General features: G+C 42.8%; 1 protein-coding gene across 7 annotated transcripts in view; it reads right to left on the bottom strand.

Moving 5' to 3' along the window:
- limch1b (LIM and calponin homology domains 1b) overlaps positions 1-20,492 on the bottom strand; it is a 145,848-nt gene that overhangs the window by 21,903 nt on the left and 103,453 nt on the right. For 5 of the 7 annotated variants that reach the window (XM_036943114.1, XM_036943110.1, XM_036943111.1 and 2 more), the window contains exons 8-13: positions 19,699-19,990; positions 6,008-6,046; positions 2,702-2,828; positions 2,391-2,551; positions 1,651-2,137; positions 326-667 (exon numbers count right to left, since the gene is read on the bottom strand). In XM_036943114.1, the coding sequence (XP_036799009.1) occupies positions 326-667; positions 1,651-2,137; positions 2,391-2,551; positions 2,702-2,828; positions 6,008-6,046; positions 19,699-19,990 (1,448 nt within the window). The remainder of the gene's footprint in view (positions 1-325; positions 668-1,650; positions 2,138-2,390; positions 2,552-2,701; positions 2,829-6,007; positions 6,047-19,698; positions 19,991-20,492) is intronic. The other 2 variants (XM_036943113.1, XM_036943112.1) reach the window with 1 other exon arrangement.

Genomic DNA, 20,492 nt, shown 5'->3' on the forward strand with positions numbered 1-20,492 from the left:
TCATTTTTTTTAAATTCATGTTTTTTTCGTTGTATTATCTTTTACCAGATCTAATGTGTTATATTCGCCTACATTAATTTAACATTTAAACAAACTTCAAAGTTTGCATATCCTTGCTACAGGCAGTTAGATTTGGGTATGTCATTTTAGACCAAAAAAAGGGGGCGGATCCTTAAGAGGTTTAAGTAGTACTTTACACCACTGACAGTTTGTCAAGATGCAAGCCACAATTTACATTGTTCCAAGTCTTTTCAGACCTTTTAGATAACGCATGTTTTTTTTCCACAGAAACAAAGCCGACTGGCTACATGTATTGAGTGCTCACCGAGGGCAGTGAGGTGGGCCGGCTAGGTGGTTTAGACTCCTGTGCATTATCCTTCTTCTGGGCATCACTTTCTCCTGGCACTGAAGATGATGTCACTGCAGTGCCTGTGCTTGTGCCACACTGTGCCACAGCTGGCATGGCTGGTAATGGGCTTGCCCTGGGGGAGGGGCTATGTGTGGGTGGGGGAGTGGCCTCACATGGGTGTGTGTCGGAACCATCAGAGGAGGCTGTAGGTGTGGCAGGGGAGGGGTAGAACCGTAGAGGGGAGGTCCTTCCCTCGCTCTCTGGAGTGGTGACCTCATCGTTTCCCATGTCGCCGTTCACTCGCAGCAAGCCGTCCACCTGAGTACACAGGTTAGAGACTGAAGGCTTAGAGAACACACACATGTATACATACTACAAAGATGCATTTCAATGTCAAAATCCAACACTTAAAACACAATTTTAGAGATACTGTATCCACGCCAAAAATATCCTTCAGACAGCAATACAAGAACAGTCAACTGGGGTGAACTCTCCCAAATTCCACAGCAACGACTGCATTATGACCACCCAGACCGGAAGTTGCCCCATGTTGTAAATAAAACCGTAACTCATTCATGCAACTCTGGCCTATAAGCTATTCAGCTAGCCCGATAACATGCTGGGACTAAATGAAAGGCTGTAATGCATGTGTGAGGAGCACAGAGTACTCCAGACACACAGGGGGGTTGTTGAATGAAGGGGGACTCACTACCCAGAATCACCCCCTCAGTCTGTGTGGTCCTCTCTGTCTGCCCAGAGACCCACTTCACATTGAGAGGGACTACTTGTCAACTTCTTAAGTCAATACGGAACAGAGCCCCCCATTCAGGCTCCCCTCAGCTCCAAATAAGAGATTCCAGACACAGAAGTGAAAGAAGTCCCGGTTTGTTCCCATAATAACCCCAAAGCATGTTATCTTCCTTTGGAATAGGCCCATTTGGCAAATGGTTTTGAGGATGAAAATGAACATCCTGTTATGCTGAATTGAGATGTTGCAACAGACTTCGGGGAAGAAGGAAAAGGGATTTATATCTTTTTGTCTGAAAACATGACACCTAATCTCCATGGTTTCTGTCTTCTATTCTAATTTAAATGCCAAGATCAGGGTTCCATTTACACAATACATTTGTGTGCCCTTGGAAGACTAGGCTGAACAAAACATTCAAACTACTTTGAGGGATGAGTGGCGAACAAGCTCCCCCTGGTAATTTAAACCTTTGTTCAAACACAATGTTACAGTAAAATACACTAGTGATAACACTGATAAAACCCTTGCCATTAGCTGGCATTTTGTGCCTCACCTTGCCTGGCCTGGGTCCCACCAGCATCTGCATGCCCTTGGGTTGATTGTAAGGCTTGGGCATCAGCAAAGGCACAGACTTGGGTGAGACGGCCCGGATCGAGGGGTTTGGTTCAGGCTTGCGTGACCGGATCTGGGGGCGATGAGACAAACCCTGGGGGAACCCCACCACCTGGGCCTCAACAGTAGCGGTAAACTTGGGTGCCGGGAGTGACTGCTGCCTCAGGTACTTCAGGGGGCCATTTGTATCTTCTTCCGAGGAGGTGGGGGTGGGAGAACAGGAAGTGGGGGTGAGGGTGAGACGTGTGTTGGTGGTAGCGGTGGGATCCTCAGAGATGCTCCTGTCCAGCAGTTTGGGCAGTTGCAGGCGCTCCAACACCGCTTCACTGATGGTGAAGCGCTGGGCGTAGCGGTGGAGGACCAACGCTGCCTCCTCAGGGGTGCGGGCCAACCGGTAGGCCTCGCGGAGGTCGTTCTCACGACGCTCCCTAGGGGAGGAGAGACGGGAGGACAAGATGAGATAGGGGCCATGTGACTGACTACACACTGACAAAAGCATCATTGTTGAAACATGCTATGATCCCCTGATGCAATTATAAAATAGGTCGAGGCCAGGATGAGATAAAAAAACAACAGGCTATGAGAGAAGAGAGTAGGTATAGGCCTATACTGCACATGGAGACAACCAACAATATGGAAACCAGGATTCAATCTAAAATGGAGGATTTCCTTGTGACGTACTTCTCCTCAACAATCTCCCGGTAGGTTTTGATGCTCTTCCTCCTCTGAGAGATGGCCCCCCCCTCACCCGTCATCAGCTTCTCCATCATCTTCCTCTCTTCCTCCTTCTTAATCAGGTCCTGGGAGACGCTTCTCCTGCGACTCTTCCACCGGGCTAGGTCCTAACAGACCGACAGTAGATGTGTGACTGTATGAATGCTTGAATGTGTAGGTGTGTGTGTGCAACTGTATGATAAAGTGTGAGTAAGTGTAAATGTGTGTATAAAAGTGTATTAGCATGTGCGTATGCGTGTGTGAGAGAGAGTGCTTACATCCTGCCAGTGGTCCTCTTCCTCCTTCATCATGTTGTACTGGTTGTGCATGAGCTCGTGGCGCACCTGGCTGTGGTGTGGCAAGATGGCGTCCTCCTCACAACGCATGTCAATCATACTCACACTCCTGAGGGGGAAAAAAGGAGAAGACAAGGATATGGAAGGAGTTATAGAGAGATTCACTGGGAGAAAAGTCATGTATACGGTATAGACAGAAAGAGTTTTATTTTAAAGGCACATAATATGGAGTAATGTTTGGAGTTGCCGTAGTGATGAAAGTTCAGCCAGGAAAGGTCAAACCGAGTCGATGGTCAGATACACCTTCTCAAACCCAAAAAGGAACTCACCATGATTCTGACAATACCACACATATTATTGGATATTACTCTTCTGTATAAATTAGTTTGTATTATACTGTGTAGAACCGTGCAAAACAGAAGGCAGCAGCGATAACGTTAATAATTAAAGGCAGATTATAAAAACATGTAAAGCAACATGCTATCAAAAGGTCATACAGTGCCTTGCGAAATTATTCTGCCCCCTTGAACTTTGCGACCTTCTGCCACATTTCAGGCTTCAAACATAAAGATATAAAAATGTATTTTTTTGTGAAGAAACCAACAACAAGTGGGACACAATCATGAAGTGGAACGACAATTATTGGATATTTCAAACTTTTTTAACAAATCAAAAACGGAAAAATTGGGCGTGCAAAATTATTCAGCCCCTTTACTTTCAGTGCAGCAAACTCTCTCCATAAGTTCAGTGAGGATCTCTGAATGATCCAATGTTGACCTAAATGACTAATGATGATAAATACAATCCACCTGTGTGTAATCAAGTCTCCGTATAAATGCACCTGCACTGTGATAGTCTCAGAGGTCCGTTAAAAGCGCAGAGAGCATCATGAAGAACAAGGAACACACCAGGCAGGTCCGAGATACTGTTGTGAAGAAGTTTAAAGCCGGATTTGGATACAAAAAGATTTCCCAAGCTTTAAACATCCCAAGGAGCACTGTGCAAGCGATAATATTGAAATGGAAGGAGTATCAGACCACTGCAAATCTACCAAGACCTGGCCATCCCTCTAAACTTTCAGCTCATACAAGGAGAAGACTGGTCAGAGATGCAGCCAAGAGGCCCATGATCACTCTGGATGAACTGCAGAGATCTACAGCTGAGGTGGGAGACTCTGTCCATAGGACAACAATCAGTCGTATATTGCACAAATCTGGCCTTTATGGAAAAGTGGCAAGAAGAAAGCCATTTCTTAAAGATATCCATAAAAAGTGTCGTTTAAAATTTGCCACAAGCCACCTGGGAGACACACCAAACATGTGGAAGAAGGTGCTCTGGTCAGATGAAACCAAAATTGAACTTTTTGGCAACAATGCAAAACGTTATGTTTGGCGTAAAAGCAACACAGCTCATCACCCTGAACACACCATCCCCACTGTCAAACATGGTGGTGGCAGCATCATGGTTTGGGCCTGCTTTTCTTCAGCAGGGACATGGAAGATGGTTAAAATTGATGGGAAGATGGATGGAGCCAAGTCTCAAGTCTGCAAAAGACCTGAGACTGGGACGGAGATTTGTCTTCCAACAAGACAATGATCCAAAACATAAAGCGAAATCTACAATGGAATGGTTCAAAAATAAACATATCCAGGTGTTAGAATGGCCAAGTCAAAGTCCAGACCTGAATCCAACCGAGAATCTGTGGAAAGAACTGAAAACTGCTGTTCACAAATGCGCTCCATCCAACCTCACTATCCAACCTCACTGAGCTCGAGTTGTTTTGCAAGGAGGAATGGGAAAAAATTTCAGTCTCTCGATGTGCAAAACTGATAGAGACATACCCCAAGCGACTTACAGCTGTAATCGCAGCAAAAGGTGGCGCTACAAAGTATTAACTTAAGGGGGCTGAATAATTTTGCACGCCCAATTTTTCAGTTTTTGATTTGTTAAAAAAGTTTGAAATATCCAATAAATGTCGTTCCACTTCATGATTGTGTCCCACTTGTTGTTGATTCTTCACAAAAAAATACAGTTTTATATCTTTATGTTTGAAGCCTGAAATGTGGCAAAAGGTCGCAAAGTTCAAGGGGGCCGAATACTTTCGCAAGGCACTGTATATACAGTAGCCTATCTGTACAACAGCACAGAGCATCAGTTATACATTTGATCCAGGTTTTGTTTTGAGAACCACAGTGAGATCCTCATACCTTGTACAGTGCTGGTACCTATACTTGTTTGTGAGACATGCATCATATGGTGAGCTCTCTAGTCTCTCTAGCCTTCCACAATTTTCAAATGTTCTGGCTGAACAGCGTCTGCATGTAATAGAACATGAGTTTGTCATAGAAGAACTAAGTCTCTGTCTACGTCACCATCTTATCCGCTTGAATAAAATACTAAATAGTATCTAGAAAGATGGAGATCATGAGTGCATTTCGCAAGTGGCTAATTAACATCAACTACCTTCACTAAAAACTAACCATCTGAAAATGTCTGAAACACTACCTCTTTAAAGAGTATCAAAAATAAATCCCATGGTGCCCCCCAGCCCAAAAATAATAATGTATGCATTAATGTAAGATGCTCTTATCCAGAGCGACTGCTAAATGACTCAAATGTAAATGTCAATGTAAAACCACTGCAAGGTTTTGCATGCAAACTTTGGTTTTGAATCTTCATTCAGGCATGTCTGCCTCCTGATAAAAAAAAAGAAGAGTTGTCTGTCTGAAGAGGACCCACCCCAGAACAATTTCTTCCCCCCTTATCGAAGTTGCTAAAAGAGTCCGTCATTGAAATCAGACCCTAGTCACTGCTGTTGCTTAGGGTTTGGGGTTTACGAGACTATGAGCTGTCCACAAGACAGTAGAGTGATCTAGGTTCATCCTATTCCACAGTAGACCCTCGAAGGCTATAAGAGACACACCAACTCGGTGAGGCTGGATAAGTGGCTCACAGACATTTTCGGGTGCACCCTTGCAGTTAGGATTCATGCGCACGTCTAGAGTTCCAGCGTTTGCTTTTGAGAGTGAGTGTGAGACATGCAGATGACAGAAGCTGGTTACAAACACAAGCATCTTAATTTGAAGTCAACCGCTAGACCCTCCCAACTTCTGGCAAATAAAAATGAATAGGATGGGTGTAACATGGTTGAAAGTCCAATAGTCCAGAGTTACACCCATCAGCTCCTTACAGATAGACATGTCTAGAAGCTGGCATACTTGATGGGATACTTTGCAGGTGTGGTTTTAGCAGGGATGTGCTGCCGATGGGTAACAAAGAACCACTTACTCTGGGTCATCTGATACACTAGCAGTTCTGTGACTGAATCTACGAAAGCAGAGACATGGAGAAAGAGCACAAACACTAATGAACAAACACACAAATACAACACATACAGATCTGGACACACAACGTAATACATACAGATATGAGAATGTGTGATATAAGGAATATAGGGGGCGTGTTGAAAACACCTGTAGGTTTACTCTATGGGTTACCGTTGACAACAGAATGAGCTCTTTGTAAACAATCAAGAAAGTTTAATGAGATACTTACTATAGGTTCAGTATTATTACAAAATGAGCAATTACTGTCTTAAATATCAGAACGATGGGTTTACAGTATAGTTGTACTGGCTAGATCTACAGATTGATAAAAACAGTGTCCATTTGAACACAAGGTGGCACTCTAAACAAGAACACAGCCAGCTCAGCTCTTGGGGAGAAAAAAAACACTGAATTCACTGCACTAATATAGGCCTCTACAGAATATTGTATGGCGCAGATGGAAATGATCTCATGATGCAGTCTAAAATGAAACTAGCATTAAAAAGCATGCATATTTTATTAGCCTGCTCATAACGCATCTTCAAAGGTGGGGTTCTTCGTCTTTCGCCAGAACAATACGCAATTTGGAGGTTTGGGTTAACCGGGTTTGGGTTTAAGTTCCAGGCCACAGAGGGCTTTTAAAAGCTGCCTTTCTGACGTTGGGAAGGATGCGAGTTAAAGTGTGTCTTGTGGTCCTATTACGACTGGCCACAAGATGGAGAGACGCAGTGACAAGCGGTCTTATGAAACGGACAGCATATAAAATTGTTTTACGGGCTGTATGTATTTGTCATATCTGCCACATAGAGCGAAAGGCCATTTTTCTACTACTACCAGTGCATTCTAGTAATAGAGTTTAAGTCTACTCTATGTAATATGTTTACCATGTATGCATATATCTGCAAGTGTTTCAAGCACATTCATGCATACATGCGCAGCCCTGTATATTCAACAATTATTAAATAGCAACACTCCTTGGGCAAAGCTAAGAAAGTAATACAATGTAAATATGATTGAGGGAGTTGCTGTAACCAGTGTGTATTGGAAATGGTCAAATTTCAGAGGTCACCATGCAAGGTTACTTAAAAGATCACTGTCATTTCTTCACATGCGCAAAAACATACAAACCCAAATGAACAAATAAAACATATAAAGTATAACTAGAGAAAGGTCATGCATTCTTCATGTTTGCCATCCAGAGGTGTGCATCACTGCACGAGGTCATGGCCACATGCGTATGAAGCAGGATTTCTAAACGTCTCCTGAAGGATGACAGGTAATGTAGTTCTCTGTATCTGATCTGTGTAGGCTGGGAGAAACACAATATGTTGTGGCTGTTATGGTGTGATGCTCCTCCCTTAGCCAACTGAGCATTTTGTATCGGCCTCTGAATCCTAGTCAATGAACGACAAGCTCACATTGGCGGGAGGTCGTCGTCAAGCCAAGATGGACATTTCCCCACCGCCGGTTTGTTGCCCTCGCGACCTTCAACCTCCGACTTGCCCATGCGACCCTGGCAGGTGATGGTCAGCGTGGTGGTTGCCCCGGCTGAAGGAACAGGCAGGAACTGGTTTGGACCAGTGGTGCCTCCGTGGTTTGGCGAGGAAAGGGCACGGCGAGCCCATACGTCGTCATTCCTCCCCGTGTCTGTCGCTAGGGATATGGACAGCCCCACCTTCTTTTGCCCTGCCTTCTCCCTGTAAATCATGGGAGGGAACTTCCTGGTTGTGTCCAGGCTGGCCCTGGGGCTAAGGGGGCTCGTCACGATGATGGAGGTAGTCATGGGGCTGGTTGTCAGGGATGACGGACGGTATAGTTCCTCGGAGCATGAGCGGACGGGGCTACTGCTGAGAGAGTGGTTTGGTTAGCATTGACCAAGGTCGTAGGGCATTTGACATTATTTCACTATTGAAATAACATAATAAAACAAAATTAGGATATCCAGATAGTTGAAATATATATATATTTTTAAGTCTCTTGACCAATCATAATTACGCAAATATTTTTAAGGATTCATACAATATTCAATAATTATAGTACCCAACATCCAATTTGGACCACACATTCTTCAAACTTTGTCCACCTAATAGTAGGAACAGTACCATCTAGCGGTTAAAATCTGGTGATATCAGGATGATGGATGGGACATAAACCTAAAAACTTCCATTACTAGTTTCTCTGAACAGGTGGGGAAAAAAACGAATTAACTGAGAATACATTACATAGGATGAAGAAACATTACTCCGATCCGGAGTCATACTTCTTGAGACAGAGAACTGATACTATATACAGTGCCTTGCGAAAGTATTCGGCCCCCTTGAACTTTGCGACCTTTTGCCACATTTCAGGCTTCAAACATAAAGATATAAAACTGTATTTTTTTGTGAAGAATCAACAAGTGAGACACAATCATGAAGTGGAACAACATTTATTGGATATTTCAAACCTTTTTAACAAATCAAAAAGTGAAAAATTGGGCGTGCAAAATTATTCAGCCCCTTTACTTTCAGTGCAGCAAACTCTCTCCAGAAGTTCAGTGAGGATCTCTGAATGATCCAATGTTGACCTAAATGACTAATGATGATAAATACAATCCACCTGTGTGTAATCAAGTCTCCGTATAAATGCACCTGCACTGTGATAGTCTCAGAGGTCCGTTAAAAGCGCAGAGAGCATCATGAAGAACAAGGAACACACCAGGCAGGTCCGAGATACTGTTGTGAAGAAGTTTAAAGCCGGATTTGGATACAAAAAGATTTCCCAAGCTTTAAACATCCCAAGGAGCACTGTGCAAGCGATAATATTGAAATGGAAGGAGTATCAGACCACTGCAAATCTACCAAGACCTGGCCGTCCCTCTAAACTTTCAGCTCATACAAGGAGAAGACTGATCAGAGATGCAGCCAAGAGGCCCATGATCACTCTGGATGAACTGCAGAGATCTACATCTGAGGTGGGAGACTGTCCATAGGACAACAATCAGTCGTATATTGCACAAATCTGGCCTTTATGGAAGAGTGGCAAGAAGAAAGCCATTTCTTAAAGATATCCATAAAAAGTGTTGTTTAAAGTTTGCCACAAGCCACCTGGGAGACACACCAAACATGTGGAAGAAGGTGCTCTGGTCAGATGCAACCAAAATTGAACTTTTTGGCAACAATGCAAAATGTTATGTTTGGCGTAAAAGCAACACAGCTGAACACACCATCCCCACTGTCAAACATGGTGGTGGCAGCATCATGGTTTGGGCCTGCTTTTCTTCAGCAGGGACAGGGAAGATGGTTAAAATTGATGGGAAGATGGATGGAGCCAAATACAGGACCATTCTGGAAGAAAACCTGATGGAGTCTGCAAAAGACCTGAGACTGGGACGGAGATTTGTCTTCCAACAAGACAATGATCCAAAATATAAAGCAACATCTACAATGGAATGGTTCAAAAATAAACATATCCAGGTGTTAGAATGGCCAAGTCAAAGTTCAGACCTGAATCCAATCGAGAATCTGTGGAAAGAACTGAAAACTGCTGTTCACAAATGCTCTCCATCCAACCTCACTGAGCTCGAGCTGTTTTGCAAGTAGGAATGTGAAAAAATTTCAGTCTCTCGATGTGCAAAACTGATAGAGACATACCCCAAGCGACTTACAGCTGTAATCACAGCAAAAGGTGGCGCTACAAAGTATTAACTTAAGGGGGCTGAATAATTTTGCACGCCCAATTTTTCACTTTTTGATTTGTTAAAAAAGTTTGAAATATCCAATAAATGTCGTTCCACTTCATGATTGTGTCTCACTTGTTGTTGATTCTTCACAAAAAAATACAGTTTTATATCTTTATGTTTGAAGCCTGAAATGTGGCAAAAGGTCGCAAAGTTCAAGGGGGCCGAATACTTTCGCAAGGCACTGTACTTGTTTTTGGGGTGAGATTGACGTGAGGTGTGGGGGGTCTGTGGGTGACTTGCCAATTTCTTTGGATTCCTCATGTCTTACTCATTGTTAGAAAATTATTTGGTACTATATTTATTGAACATTATCTGAATCTTATGAATTCAAATGGCCAATTTGGGCACAACAAATTAGCTTAATTCTTTTGAAATATAATTTAATCTCTAAGGAATTATGTTCCACAAATGCTTATCTTAACTGTCTCTAACAAACTTTTTCAGAACAATCTGAGATTGTCAGTGTCAAAACACTTCCTTGTTCTTTTTGAGGTGGAACCACCCAACAGTCAAAGAGAAGTCTGATTTTTGCCATAATATAATTGATTCTGTTACCAGAAGGTTTTCTGGTGAGTGTCATACATTGATCGATTTCAGGTCTTTTGGAAACTGTTCGGTGCACGCTTGTAATTTCTATTTGAAGTGGGGAAAATAGCATACCGATGTCAGGGCAGCCTGGAGGGCCAAATACGCCACTAAAAACTATATTAAATAGTTTGTTTTATTAAGTATCTCAAATGACAGGTAATGACAGGTAACAATATCACAAGGATTATCTAATTTAATTCATTAAGCATTAAAATAGGCAGAACAAAAAAGTGATCCAAAAATGAACTCACTCAAGTAATCGAATAATAACATCCATTCAGATATCGGATATTAGATAACCGTGCCCATCCTGTAATAATCGTAATATTTAGACATTGGCATAGACTCGAATGGGTTTGTTCATAAGGGTTGTGGAACCATTTCAAACACAGATGCAGAATCATACCCAAACACAATATCCTATTATAAAAACTCACATTAGTACAGCTGGAAGGTAGATTTGTGAAGAAAAGCAGACAAAACACTAGTGACTCACAAAGATTGTATTGAGAGAAAACCCACAATAGCTATAGCTAGTCTGCTTTGGTAAAGCCCTCCCCCGGGGATTTTTTAATTTTATTCTTTGCTTGAAACATAGGCGCAGTTAACTTAAATAGCCCCACTCTTAATAAAAATGGTCAATACATGGTTCAACATACTAAAAAGGATTTTTCTCCCCACTCATATTATACTAGGCCTTACATTCTACCAGTCATTATCATTATCACACCGTTACCATTGAAAATGTGGACATATTTTTTTCAATGACAGAAGACATCTAATGTGTGCCATTGAGAATGCGTACATCTTTTCAGGCAATGAGAAGGGTACGCCATATCCCAGCCCTTGTCAGGGGTGGAAGGACCCCTAATTTTCTACTTCCTGAGGGTGGGTTGTCAAATACTGTAACACAGTATGGGTAGGCTAGCTAGACAATGACAAGTATTTGGTGTGTGCGTGCAAGGCTGCGTCTATATAAAATGTGTGTGTGTGTATGTGCTTGAACAACCAACGTGTTTCCAATATACAAGGGCAGCATAGTGACTTGCTGATTATCTCCAACCAGTGCCATAGACCGATTCGGTATTAGATAGATCGTAGCAGCCCTGCCTATCTCTGGGGAAAACAACCTGTGGTTACCTAGGTTACCCCATTGACTCACAACAGAAACGTTTAAATGCAATTTTCTTGTCATCTGCTTGCTTTAGTCAATTAAAAACAACCTTTAGGAACTGTACAACATGTCTAAAGATTACTTTTAAACATTGCCTTCTCCCGAGCTCAGTGTTGCCAACTTAGCGACTTTGTCGCTATATCTAGCGAGTTTTCAGCCCTTCGACTTTTATTGGTAAAAGATTCTAGCGACAAACTCAACTATTTTTCAGGCTGCCTTTGGGGACTTTTGACAACGAGGGTTGCTATGGTTTTAATTGCATTTAGCGATTTTTCCCACTGAATTCTGCTGCAAACAACTAACAGAAGCCACAGCAACGACGCACACACAGGCAGAGAAGCACCAGGAGAGGGGGATCTGGCGGGAAAGGGGACCCAAAAAAACGAATTTTTTGTGTTCCCCATTTTATGGGGGCGGTCGAGGGGAATTCCTTCTTGTTATGTGAATATTGACTCTGCTAATACTCTGCTAATAGCACCATGTTGCCTAGGTGATCAAATCAGAAAAATACTCTTCATTAGGTCAATCTCTGTCGAAAGGAGATATACAGTGGGGCAAAAAAGTATTCAGTCAGCCAGCAATTGTGCAAGTTCTCCCACTTAAAAAGATGAGAGAGGCCTGTAATTTTTATCATAGGTACACTTCAACTATGAAAGACAAAATGAGGGAAAAAATTTCAGAAAATCAGTCGGATTTTTAATGAATTTATTTGCAAATTATGGTGGAAAATAAGCATTTGGTCAACCTACAAACAAGCAAGATTTCTGGCTCTCACAGACCTGTAACTTCTTGTTTAAGAGGCTCCTCTGTCCTCCACTCGTTACCTATATTAATGGCACCTGTTTGAACTTGTTATCAGTATAAAAGACACCTGTCCACAACCTCAAACAGTCACACTCCAAACTCCACTATGGCCAAGACCAAAGAGCTGTCAAAGGACACCAGAAACAAAATTGTAGACCTGCACCAGGCTGGGAAGACTGAATCTGCAATAGGTAAGCAGCTTGGTTTGAAGAAATCAACTGTGGGAGCAAATATTAGGAAATGGAAGACATACAAGACCACTGATAATTTCCTTCGATCTGGGTCTCCACGCAAGATCTCCAGGGACTCAAATCCTGCAGTGCCAGACGTGTCCCCCTGCTTAAGCCAGTACATGTCCAGGCCCATCTGAAGTTTGCTAGAGAGCATTTGGATGATCCAAAAGAAGATTGGGAGAATGTCATATGGTCAGATGAAACCAAAATATAACTTTTTGGTAAAAACTCAACTCGTCGTGTTTGGAGGACAAATAATGCTGAGTTGTATCCAAAGAACACCATACCTACTGTGAAGCATGGGGGTGGAAACATCATGCTTTGGGGCTGTTTTTCTGCAAAGGGACCAGGACGACTGATCCGTGTAAAGGAAATAATGAATGGGGCCATGTATCGTGAGATTTTGAGTGAAAACCTCCTTCCATCAGCAAGGGCATTGAAGATGAAACATGGCTGGGTCTTTCAGCATGACAATGATCCCAAACACACTGCCCGGGCAACGAAGGAGTGGCTTCGTAAGAAGCATTTCAAGGTCCTGGAATGGCCTAGCCAGTTTCCAGATCTCAACCCCATAGAAAATCTTTGGAAGGAGTTGAAAGTCTGTGTTGCCCAGCAACATCACTGCTCTAGAGGAGATCTGCATGGAGGAATGGGCCAAAATACCAGCAACAGTGTGTGAAAACCTTGTGAAGACTTACAGAAAACGTTTGACCTCTGTCATTGCCCACAAAGGGTATATAACATTATATATATAAGTATATAAGTATTGAGATAACCTTTTGTTATTGACCAAATACTTATTTTCCACCATAATTTGCAAATAAATTCATAAAAAAATCGTACAATGTGATTTTCTGGATTTTTTTTTCTCATTTTGTCTGTCATAGTTGAAGTGTACCTGTGATGAAAATTACAGGCCTCTCATCTTTTTAAGTGGGAGAACTTGCACAATTGGTGACTGACTAAATACTTTTTTGCCCCACTGTAACACCCATCTATCCAGAAACAAGGGAACAAATTAATTCCATTTGAGTTTGCGCATCTCAAATAGCCTCTTGTAATGCACATTGGTGGTTGTTTTACCTATGACCTATTTTACAATAATGGTGCCGAAGAAGAAGGAAGATGTTATGTGTCCCCAACCGATTATGTGTGTTTTTGTTTGTTTATTAGCGCTTTTTTGTAACTTGTTTTTTTACATAATGTTGCCGCTACCGTCCTCTTATGACCAAAAATAACTTTTGGACATCAGGACTGCAATTACTCACCACGGACTGACAGAGTCCTTTTTTTCTATTAACGAGTCTGATGAGCCCGACGTGACCGATATACTGCTTTCTGGGGAACAGGCCCAGATCCCTGTGATTTGCGTAAAGAGAAGGTGGAGAAAAAGTGGCCAAAGGGTGGGCTGCCTTCTGAGAATTCATAGGCGATCGAATAAACCCCCACTTCCTTCCATTCTGCTAGCAAACGTGCAATCTTTTGAGAATAAAATAGATGACCTACGCATAAGATTAAAGCATCTAGTAGCCGGGGACTTGAATGCAGGGAAACTTAAATCTGGTTTACCAAATTTCTATCAGCATGTTAAATGTGCAACCACAGGAAGAAAAAAAACAAAAACAAAACACTCTGGACCACCTTTACGCCACACACAAAGACGCATACAAAGCTCTCCGTCACCCTCTATTTGGCAAATCTGGCCATAATACTATCGTTCAGATTCCTGCTTACAAGCAAAAATTTAAGCAAGACACACCAGTGACTAGATCAATAAAAATGTGGTTAAGATGCTAAGCTACAGGACTGTTTTGCTAGCACAGACAGGAATATGTTCCGAGATTCCTCCGATGGCATTGAAGAGTGCTCCACATCAGTCATTGGCTTCATCAATAAGTGCATCGATGCAGTCGTCCCCACAGTGACCGTACGTACATACCCCAACCAGAAGCCATAGATTACAGGCAACATCCGCACTGAGCTAAAGCTGCCTCTTTCAAGGAGCGGAACTCTAACCCGGAAGCTAATAAGAAATCCCACAATGCCCTTCGATGAACCACCAAACAGGCAAAGCGTCAATACAGGACTAAGATCGAATAATACTACACCGGCTCTGATGCTCGTCGGATGTGGCCGTGAAGTGCTTTGAAAAGGCTGGTCATGGCTCACATCAACACCATTATCCCAGAAACCCTAGACCCACTCCAATTTGCATACCGACCCAACAGATCGAAAGAAGAATTTAATAACTCTACCTACATGTACATATTATCTCAACTAACCGGTGCCCACGCACATCGACTCTGTACCGGTACCCCCCCTGTATAGTCTCGCTATTGTTATTTTACTGCTGCTCTTAAATTACTTGTTACTTTTATTTCTTATTCTTATCTGGGGTTTTTTAAACTGCATTGCTGGTTAGAGGCTCATAAGTAAGCATTTCACTGTAAGGCTGTTGTATTCAGCGCATGTGACTAATAACATTTGATTTGATTTTAGTTGAAAGCACCGACAGTCGTTCTGGATAAGAGCGTATGTTAAATGACTAGAATGGCTACTGTTGATTACAGTTACAAACAACTAACAGGCAGAAGGCCATAAGAAGTTGCTACAGGACGGATGTCAAAACAACTGCCAGGAACACATAGAGCGACTCATCAGAAATAAAAAAGAACAAACATTGCAGACTCCTGGCAAACACCAAAACCCCAAACTTCTGAGCTTGGTTTTCACATGCAGCGAAAGAGGGCAGCTGTGTCCAATGCCAACAAAAACACTAGGCCACAGCACAGCTTATGTTTGGAATGTTCTTCGTACCTCCCCAGAATAACTCTTGGGTATGTCCTAAATAGCACCGTATTACCTATATAGTGCCCCTACTTTTTACCAGGGCACACAGTGCACTATATCAGGAATAGTGTGCCATTTAGGACACAGACTTGGAACATGCCCTGTACACAAGTCCTATTTCATCTTTAGTGTGTTTAGTCAGCCAACATAGTGACAAGCCAGGTCTTCAGATATCGAGGCCAGAGAAAGCAGACCTATTCATAGGGTGGATCCAAATTCAACTCACTACGGCCCCAAATAAGCATCAGTCATGTCCTTGTCGGAAAATAACAGGAAAAGTTACGCTCTTATGAAATGGTTCACTGAATCTCCCTGAGTTTGTGTAAGTAGTTGTCTTTAGAAGTATCTGCATGGGTGTGTTTGAAGGTGTCATCACCAAAACAATATAAGGAAATCAAATTGGCTCAATATATTTTACAGGGATATCCTAAAGAGGGTTAATTAAGTTAGGGTCATTGGAACTGTGGCTTGATGAGACAATAGAGACTAAGGGAAAGTTTCATCTGGGGATTGTTTTGGTAAGGGGTTATTGTTTTAGCTTTAGGAGTTAGGGCACACAGTGATGGGCACCTTTGCTCAGCAGTCACAGTCAGGTGTATAGCAGTCTCCCTGTGGTTGAGTGTGGGGGTCTGTGAGCGCTGAGGGGGGGTGTAGGAGTGAAGCTCATACTCCTCCTTCCACTCCTGTCTCCACGGGCATGCCGGAGTCAACCTCCCTTCCTCCTCTTTTCTCTCCTCCATTTCTTCCTCACCCCTGTGTTGTTCTTCTGACTGATTCTGTGGTTGGGGAAGGGGTTGGGCTTGGAGCTCAATAGGAGCTATAACTGGGGGTACGTCTAGGTTGGGGAGTTCGGTTGGACTGTTACACACACACACACACACAAGCGGCAATCACAACACCAACATGCAACGCTAACACAGCGTAGCACAATCAAAGCCACAAGGCATGTGAAACATGCAAGCATTACCACAAAACACAGTGATAATGTGATCATATGCACAATGACAATGGGAGTACCAAAAAGCAACACACCAATGGAAACATGTGGAAGGAAAAAATAGCTAATTAACAGATCACACATTATAATGATGTAATAAAAATCTCAAAACATTTGAATAAAGAGTCACTGAAAAGCAGAACAAGCTGAATGAAGAATAATGTACTGTTTGGTATTGGTCGGTCAGGGACCCGATGACCTCGGTGAAAAGCTCAAGCCAATCTCATGATCTCATTCAAGCGCACAGACAGGTGTAGAAATGCACTGACACATGCACACGTCCTCATATATTTACTCAGATAGGGTTAGCATGACCTTAGGATCTACAATTGCACACCCACATGTAAACACACAGAGACACACTTGCTTGCTCTGCTCACACTTGCTCCTTGTTGACTTCCACTTACAGGTTTAACTCTTTCCAATTACAACCTTGCGTTGAGACACACACACGGAGAGGAAATACGATGTTTGCTGAATGAATCCAGCTGGAAGCCAGTCATCCTTCCAACACTATTGCGAAGCCTGCGTATTACGAAGCCATGCGTATTGCGAAGCCTGTATTCGTCATCGTGTGAGAGTGGTGTGTAGGTGTTACATCTAAAGTCTGGTTTAAACTAATAAGCTTAAAGTCAAACCATGCCATGTCAACAAGGTCAGATGCACTGTTGGAGCAAAGGCCCGATTTAGTAGGTGACGTCTAGTGTAAACAAACACACTCATATGTATGCATGTAAACTCAGCAAAAAAAGAAACGTCCTCTCACTGTCAACTGCGTTTATTTTAAGCAAACTTAAATGTGTAAATATTTGTATGAACATAACAAGATTCAACAACAGACATAAACTGAACAAGTTCCACAGACATGTGACTAACAGAAATTGAATAATGTGTCCCTGAATCATGGACTGCACCAGATTTGCCAGATTTGCCAGTTCCCGGACATTTCTGGGGGGAATGGCCCTAGCCCTCAACCTCCGATCCAACAGGTCCCAGACATGCTCAATGGGATTGAGATTTGAGCTCTTCGCTGGCCATGGCAGAACACTGACTTTCCAGTCTTGCAGGAAATCACACACAGAACAAGCAGTATGGCTGGTGGTATTGTCATGCTGGAGGGTCATTGATGGAAGGATTGTGCGTTCCTGGTGTAACTCGGGCAGTTGTTGTTGCCATCCTGTAGCTGTCCTGCAGGTGTGATGTTCGGATGTACCAATCATGTGCAGATGTTGTTACACGTGGTCTGCCACTGCGAGGACGATCAGCTGTCTGTGCTGTCTCCCTGTAGCGCTGTCTTAGGCGTCTCACAGTATGGACATTGCAATTTATTGCCCTGGCCACATCTGCAATCCTCATGCCTCCTTGTAGCATGCCTATGGCATGTTCACGCAGATGAGCAGGGACCCTGGGCAATTTTCTTCTGGTGTTTTTCAGAGTCAGTAGAAAGGCCTCTGTAGTGTCCTAAGTTTTCATAACTGTGACCTTAATTGCCTACAGTCTGTAAGCTGTTAGTGTCTTAATGACCGTTCCACAGGTGCATGTTCATTAGTTGTTTATGGTTCATTGAACAAGCATGGGAAACATTGTTTAAACCCTTTACAATGAAGATCTGTGAAGTTATTTGGATTTTTAAGAATTATCTTTGAAAGACAGGGTCGTTTCTTTTTTTGCTGAGTTTATGTATGTATGTATGTATGTATGTGTTTGTACAGTATATATGCATGTACTCTGTGTGCACACATGCAAGCACGCTCACACACATGCTCATAAACGCACACACACCAGATTTCAGCCATCTACTGAAATATTACAAGATGAGTGAAACAAGCCATATTTTAGTTTCATGAAAACCTCAATACGCTGTTTTGATATCGGTTTCTAACACTCAACAGGGTCATATAGTAGCCAAAGTGGCTCACACATTTTAAGAGTCACCTATCTGTGTCTGCATAGCAAATGTCTTGCCTGTTGCTGGCTTTTCTCTGAGTGCTTCGGCCTTGGTCAATCAAACACACATTTGGTCTATATCAGATCCTCCATTCATGCCACAACAGTACTAAAAATATATATATTTTTCCTATTCTTAAAGACATGCTCCAGAACTTTGGTGACTAAGTATTTTTTAAACCTCACGCTTTGAGCTGGATGTGTCAATGTGTGGTTCATACACTAATAATCTATGAGCAGAATTACTGTTTTACCTTAATTATCCACAGAATCCCTAGTTTGAAAGCAACTGTTTTTCTGGATGCCACATTTTCCCCCATGTGGGCCAGCCCCCTAGCAATTTAAGTGCAACCAATGAGCTTCAGCCTCTCGCCATAAGAAATACAGCTATCAATACACACGACGCACCCACAGCAGAGGGAGAGAGCGAGCAATGACGTGTTGCACGTCTGCATATCTGGAAAATTGCGTGCTACGTTAGGTAATTTTCAAAGACATTTTTTGAACTACTCTCAGAACTACTGGCTAAATAGTATACAAAAGTACAGGAAAATCTCTTTAAACATGCATGTTCCACATCAGACAAGACATTCCCAGTCTCTTTTGTGCGTTGGGGGAATTACAATATGAAGGAAAATTGGCTGAAGGTAGCGGTTTTCGAAGTGGTGTGTCAGGTCTGGTGGAAGAAACAACATATCGGTGTTATGGAGAGAAGCAGTCCATCACCACATGCCGACACTTCTAGAAAATAAAGAATAAGGGCTCCGAGTTTCTTTTGTTTCAATGCTAATAACAGAACGAACCCTTAGCATTTTGGCTAATGTTTAGATTGATGGCCCATTAGGCTCGTGTTATCTGTAGCTAAAAAATAACACTAGGCTAACGAGCTGCTAAGGTGTGTGCACCAACCTCCTCTCTTGCTGTGTAAATAAAGCTAATCATCTCAATATGGGCCTCATCCAGAGAATCATCTCAGGAAGGAATCGAGTGGTGATGAGTATTTTGGAGAACAGTTATCATTTTGAACAATAGCGTATGAGAGGTACTTTTTCAATATATGACAAATACAATATTAGCATATATGGTGCTGGTCTCCTACTGCTATTGAAACACCTCCCACTATCTATTGGCTTGGGTCTGTCTGAACTGGTCTGTCAAAGTGTAGCAAGTGACATACATGAGTTAAAAATATCAAGTTTTCCTGGAGAAAAGAGTGCCAACACATTTACCAAATTACACCATGGCTACGATCGAATATCCATACTAGCATTCCACTTAGTAGTGGTAGTAGGCTCTGTTCCAATCTATCTATCACTTTTATTACATCACCAATGCTCACCTGAAGGGTATATCGCCTCCTATGGGCGAAGTGGCGGTACTCCAGCTCTTGCGGCTGCCTCCACCCCCTCCACTGCCCTCCTCCCGGCTCTCGTGGTCACCCCTTTTCCTGCGCAGCGGTGTGGGCACGTAGCCACTGGCGTTGCTCTTGTTGGGCAGGTACTGATTGAAGGGCACCATCACGCGGGGCTCGCTCACCGAGGTCCGCCGAGCCAGCATGTCATCCTTGCGCACGTCTGGCAGCTTCCTGCCCCCGTGGGGTCCGGCGTCGGACTCCGAGTCGCTGCCACGGCCTGGTGGGTACAAAAGAGGGAGAGTGACTTAAACCACCACAGTACCCCCATGAAACATTTCTCTCTCGGTGGGTGGGGCAACAACTGCTTAGGTTTTTAAAATTAGACATCAGCGTTTCCCAATCCTGGTCTAAAAGGACCACTTTCTTCATTGGTTTTCATTTTAATGATGCTATCCAACCACTGACCTCTCAATTTGGATAGACGTTACTGAGATTAGTCTAGAGGTAAGCTAGAAACACCCCAGTATCAATTAAATTTACCATTGAACAGCAGAAAACTTTCTAGATTGTGGCTTTAAGAGCTCTGAGTCTGATATAGCCATATACCGTTAAAATGGAAATAAACCACAAGAATCAGTTTAAAAGAACACCAGTACATTCAGGAGTCCCCCAGTACCTGGCCTAGATGATCATGTGACTTAGCAGTCTGCCAGTGAAGTCTCTCTTTTACCACCTATGCACCTTTCTAGGCTTTCTTAAACAAACTGTACAGTATACTT

Source organism: Oncorhynchus mykiss, chromosome 14 (genome assembly GCF_013265735.2).
Source record: "Oncorhynchus mykiss isolate Arlee chromosome 14, USDA_OmykA_1.1, whole genome shotgun sequence".
NCBI classification, from domain to species: domain Eukaryota; kingdom Metazoa; phylum Chordata; class Actinopteri; order Salmoniformes; family Salmonidae; genus Oncorhynchus; species Oncorhynchus mykiss.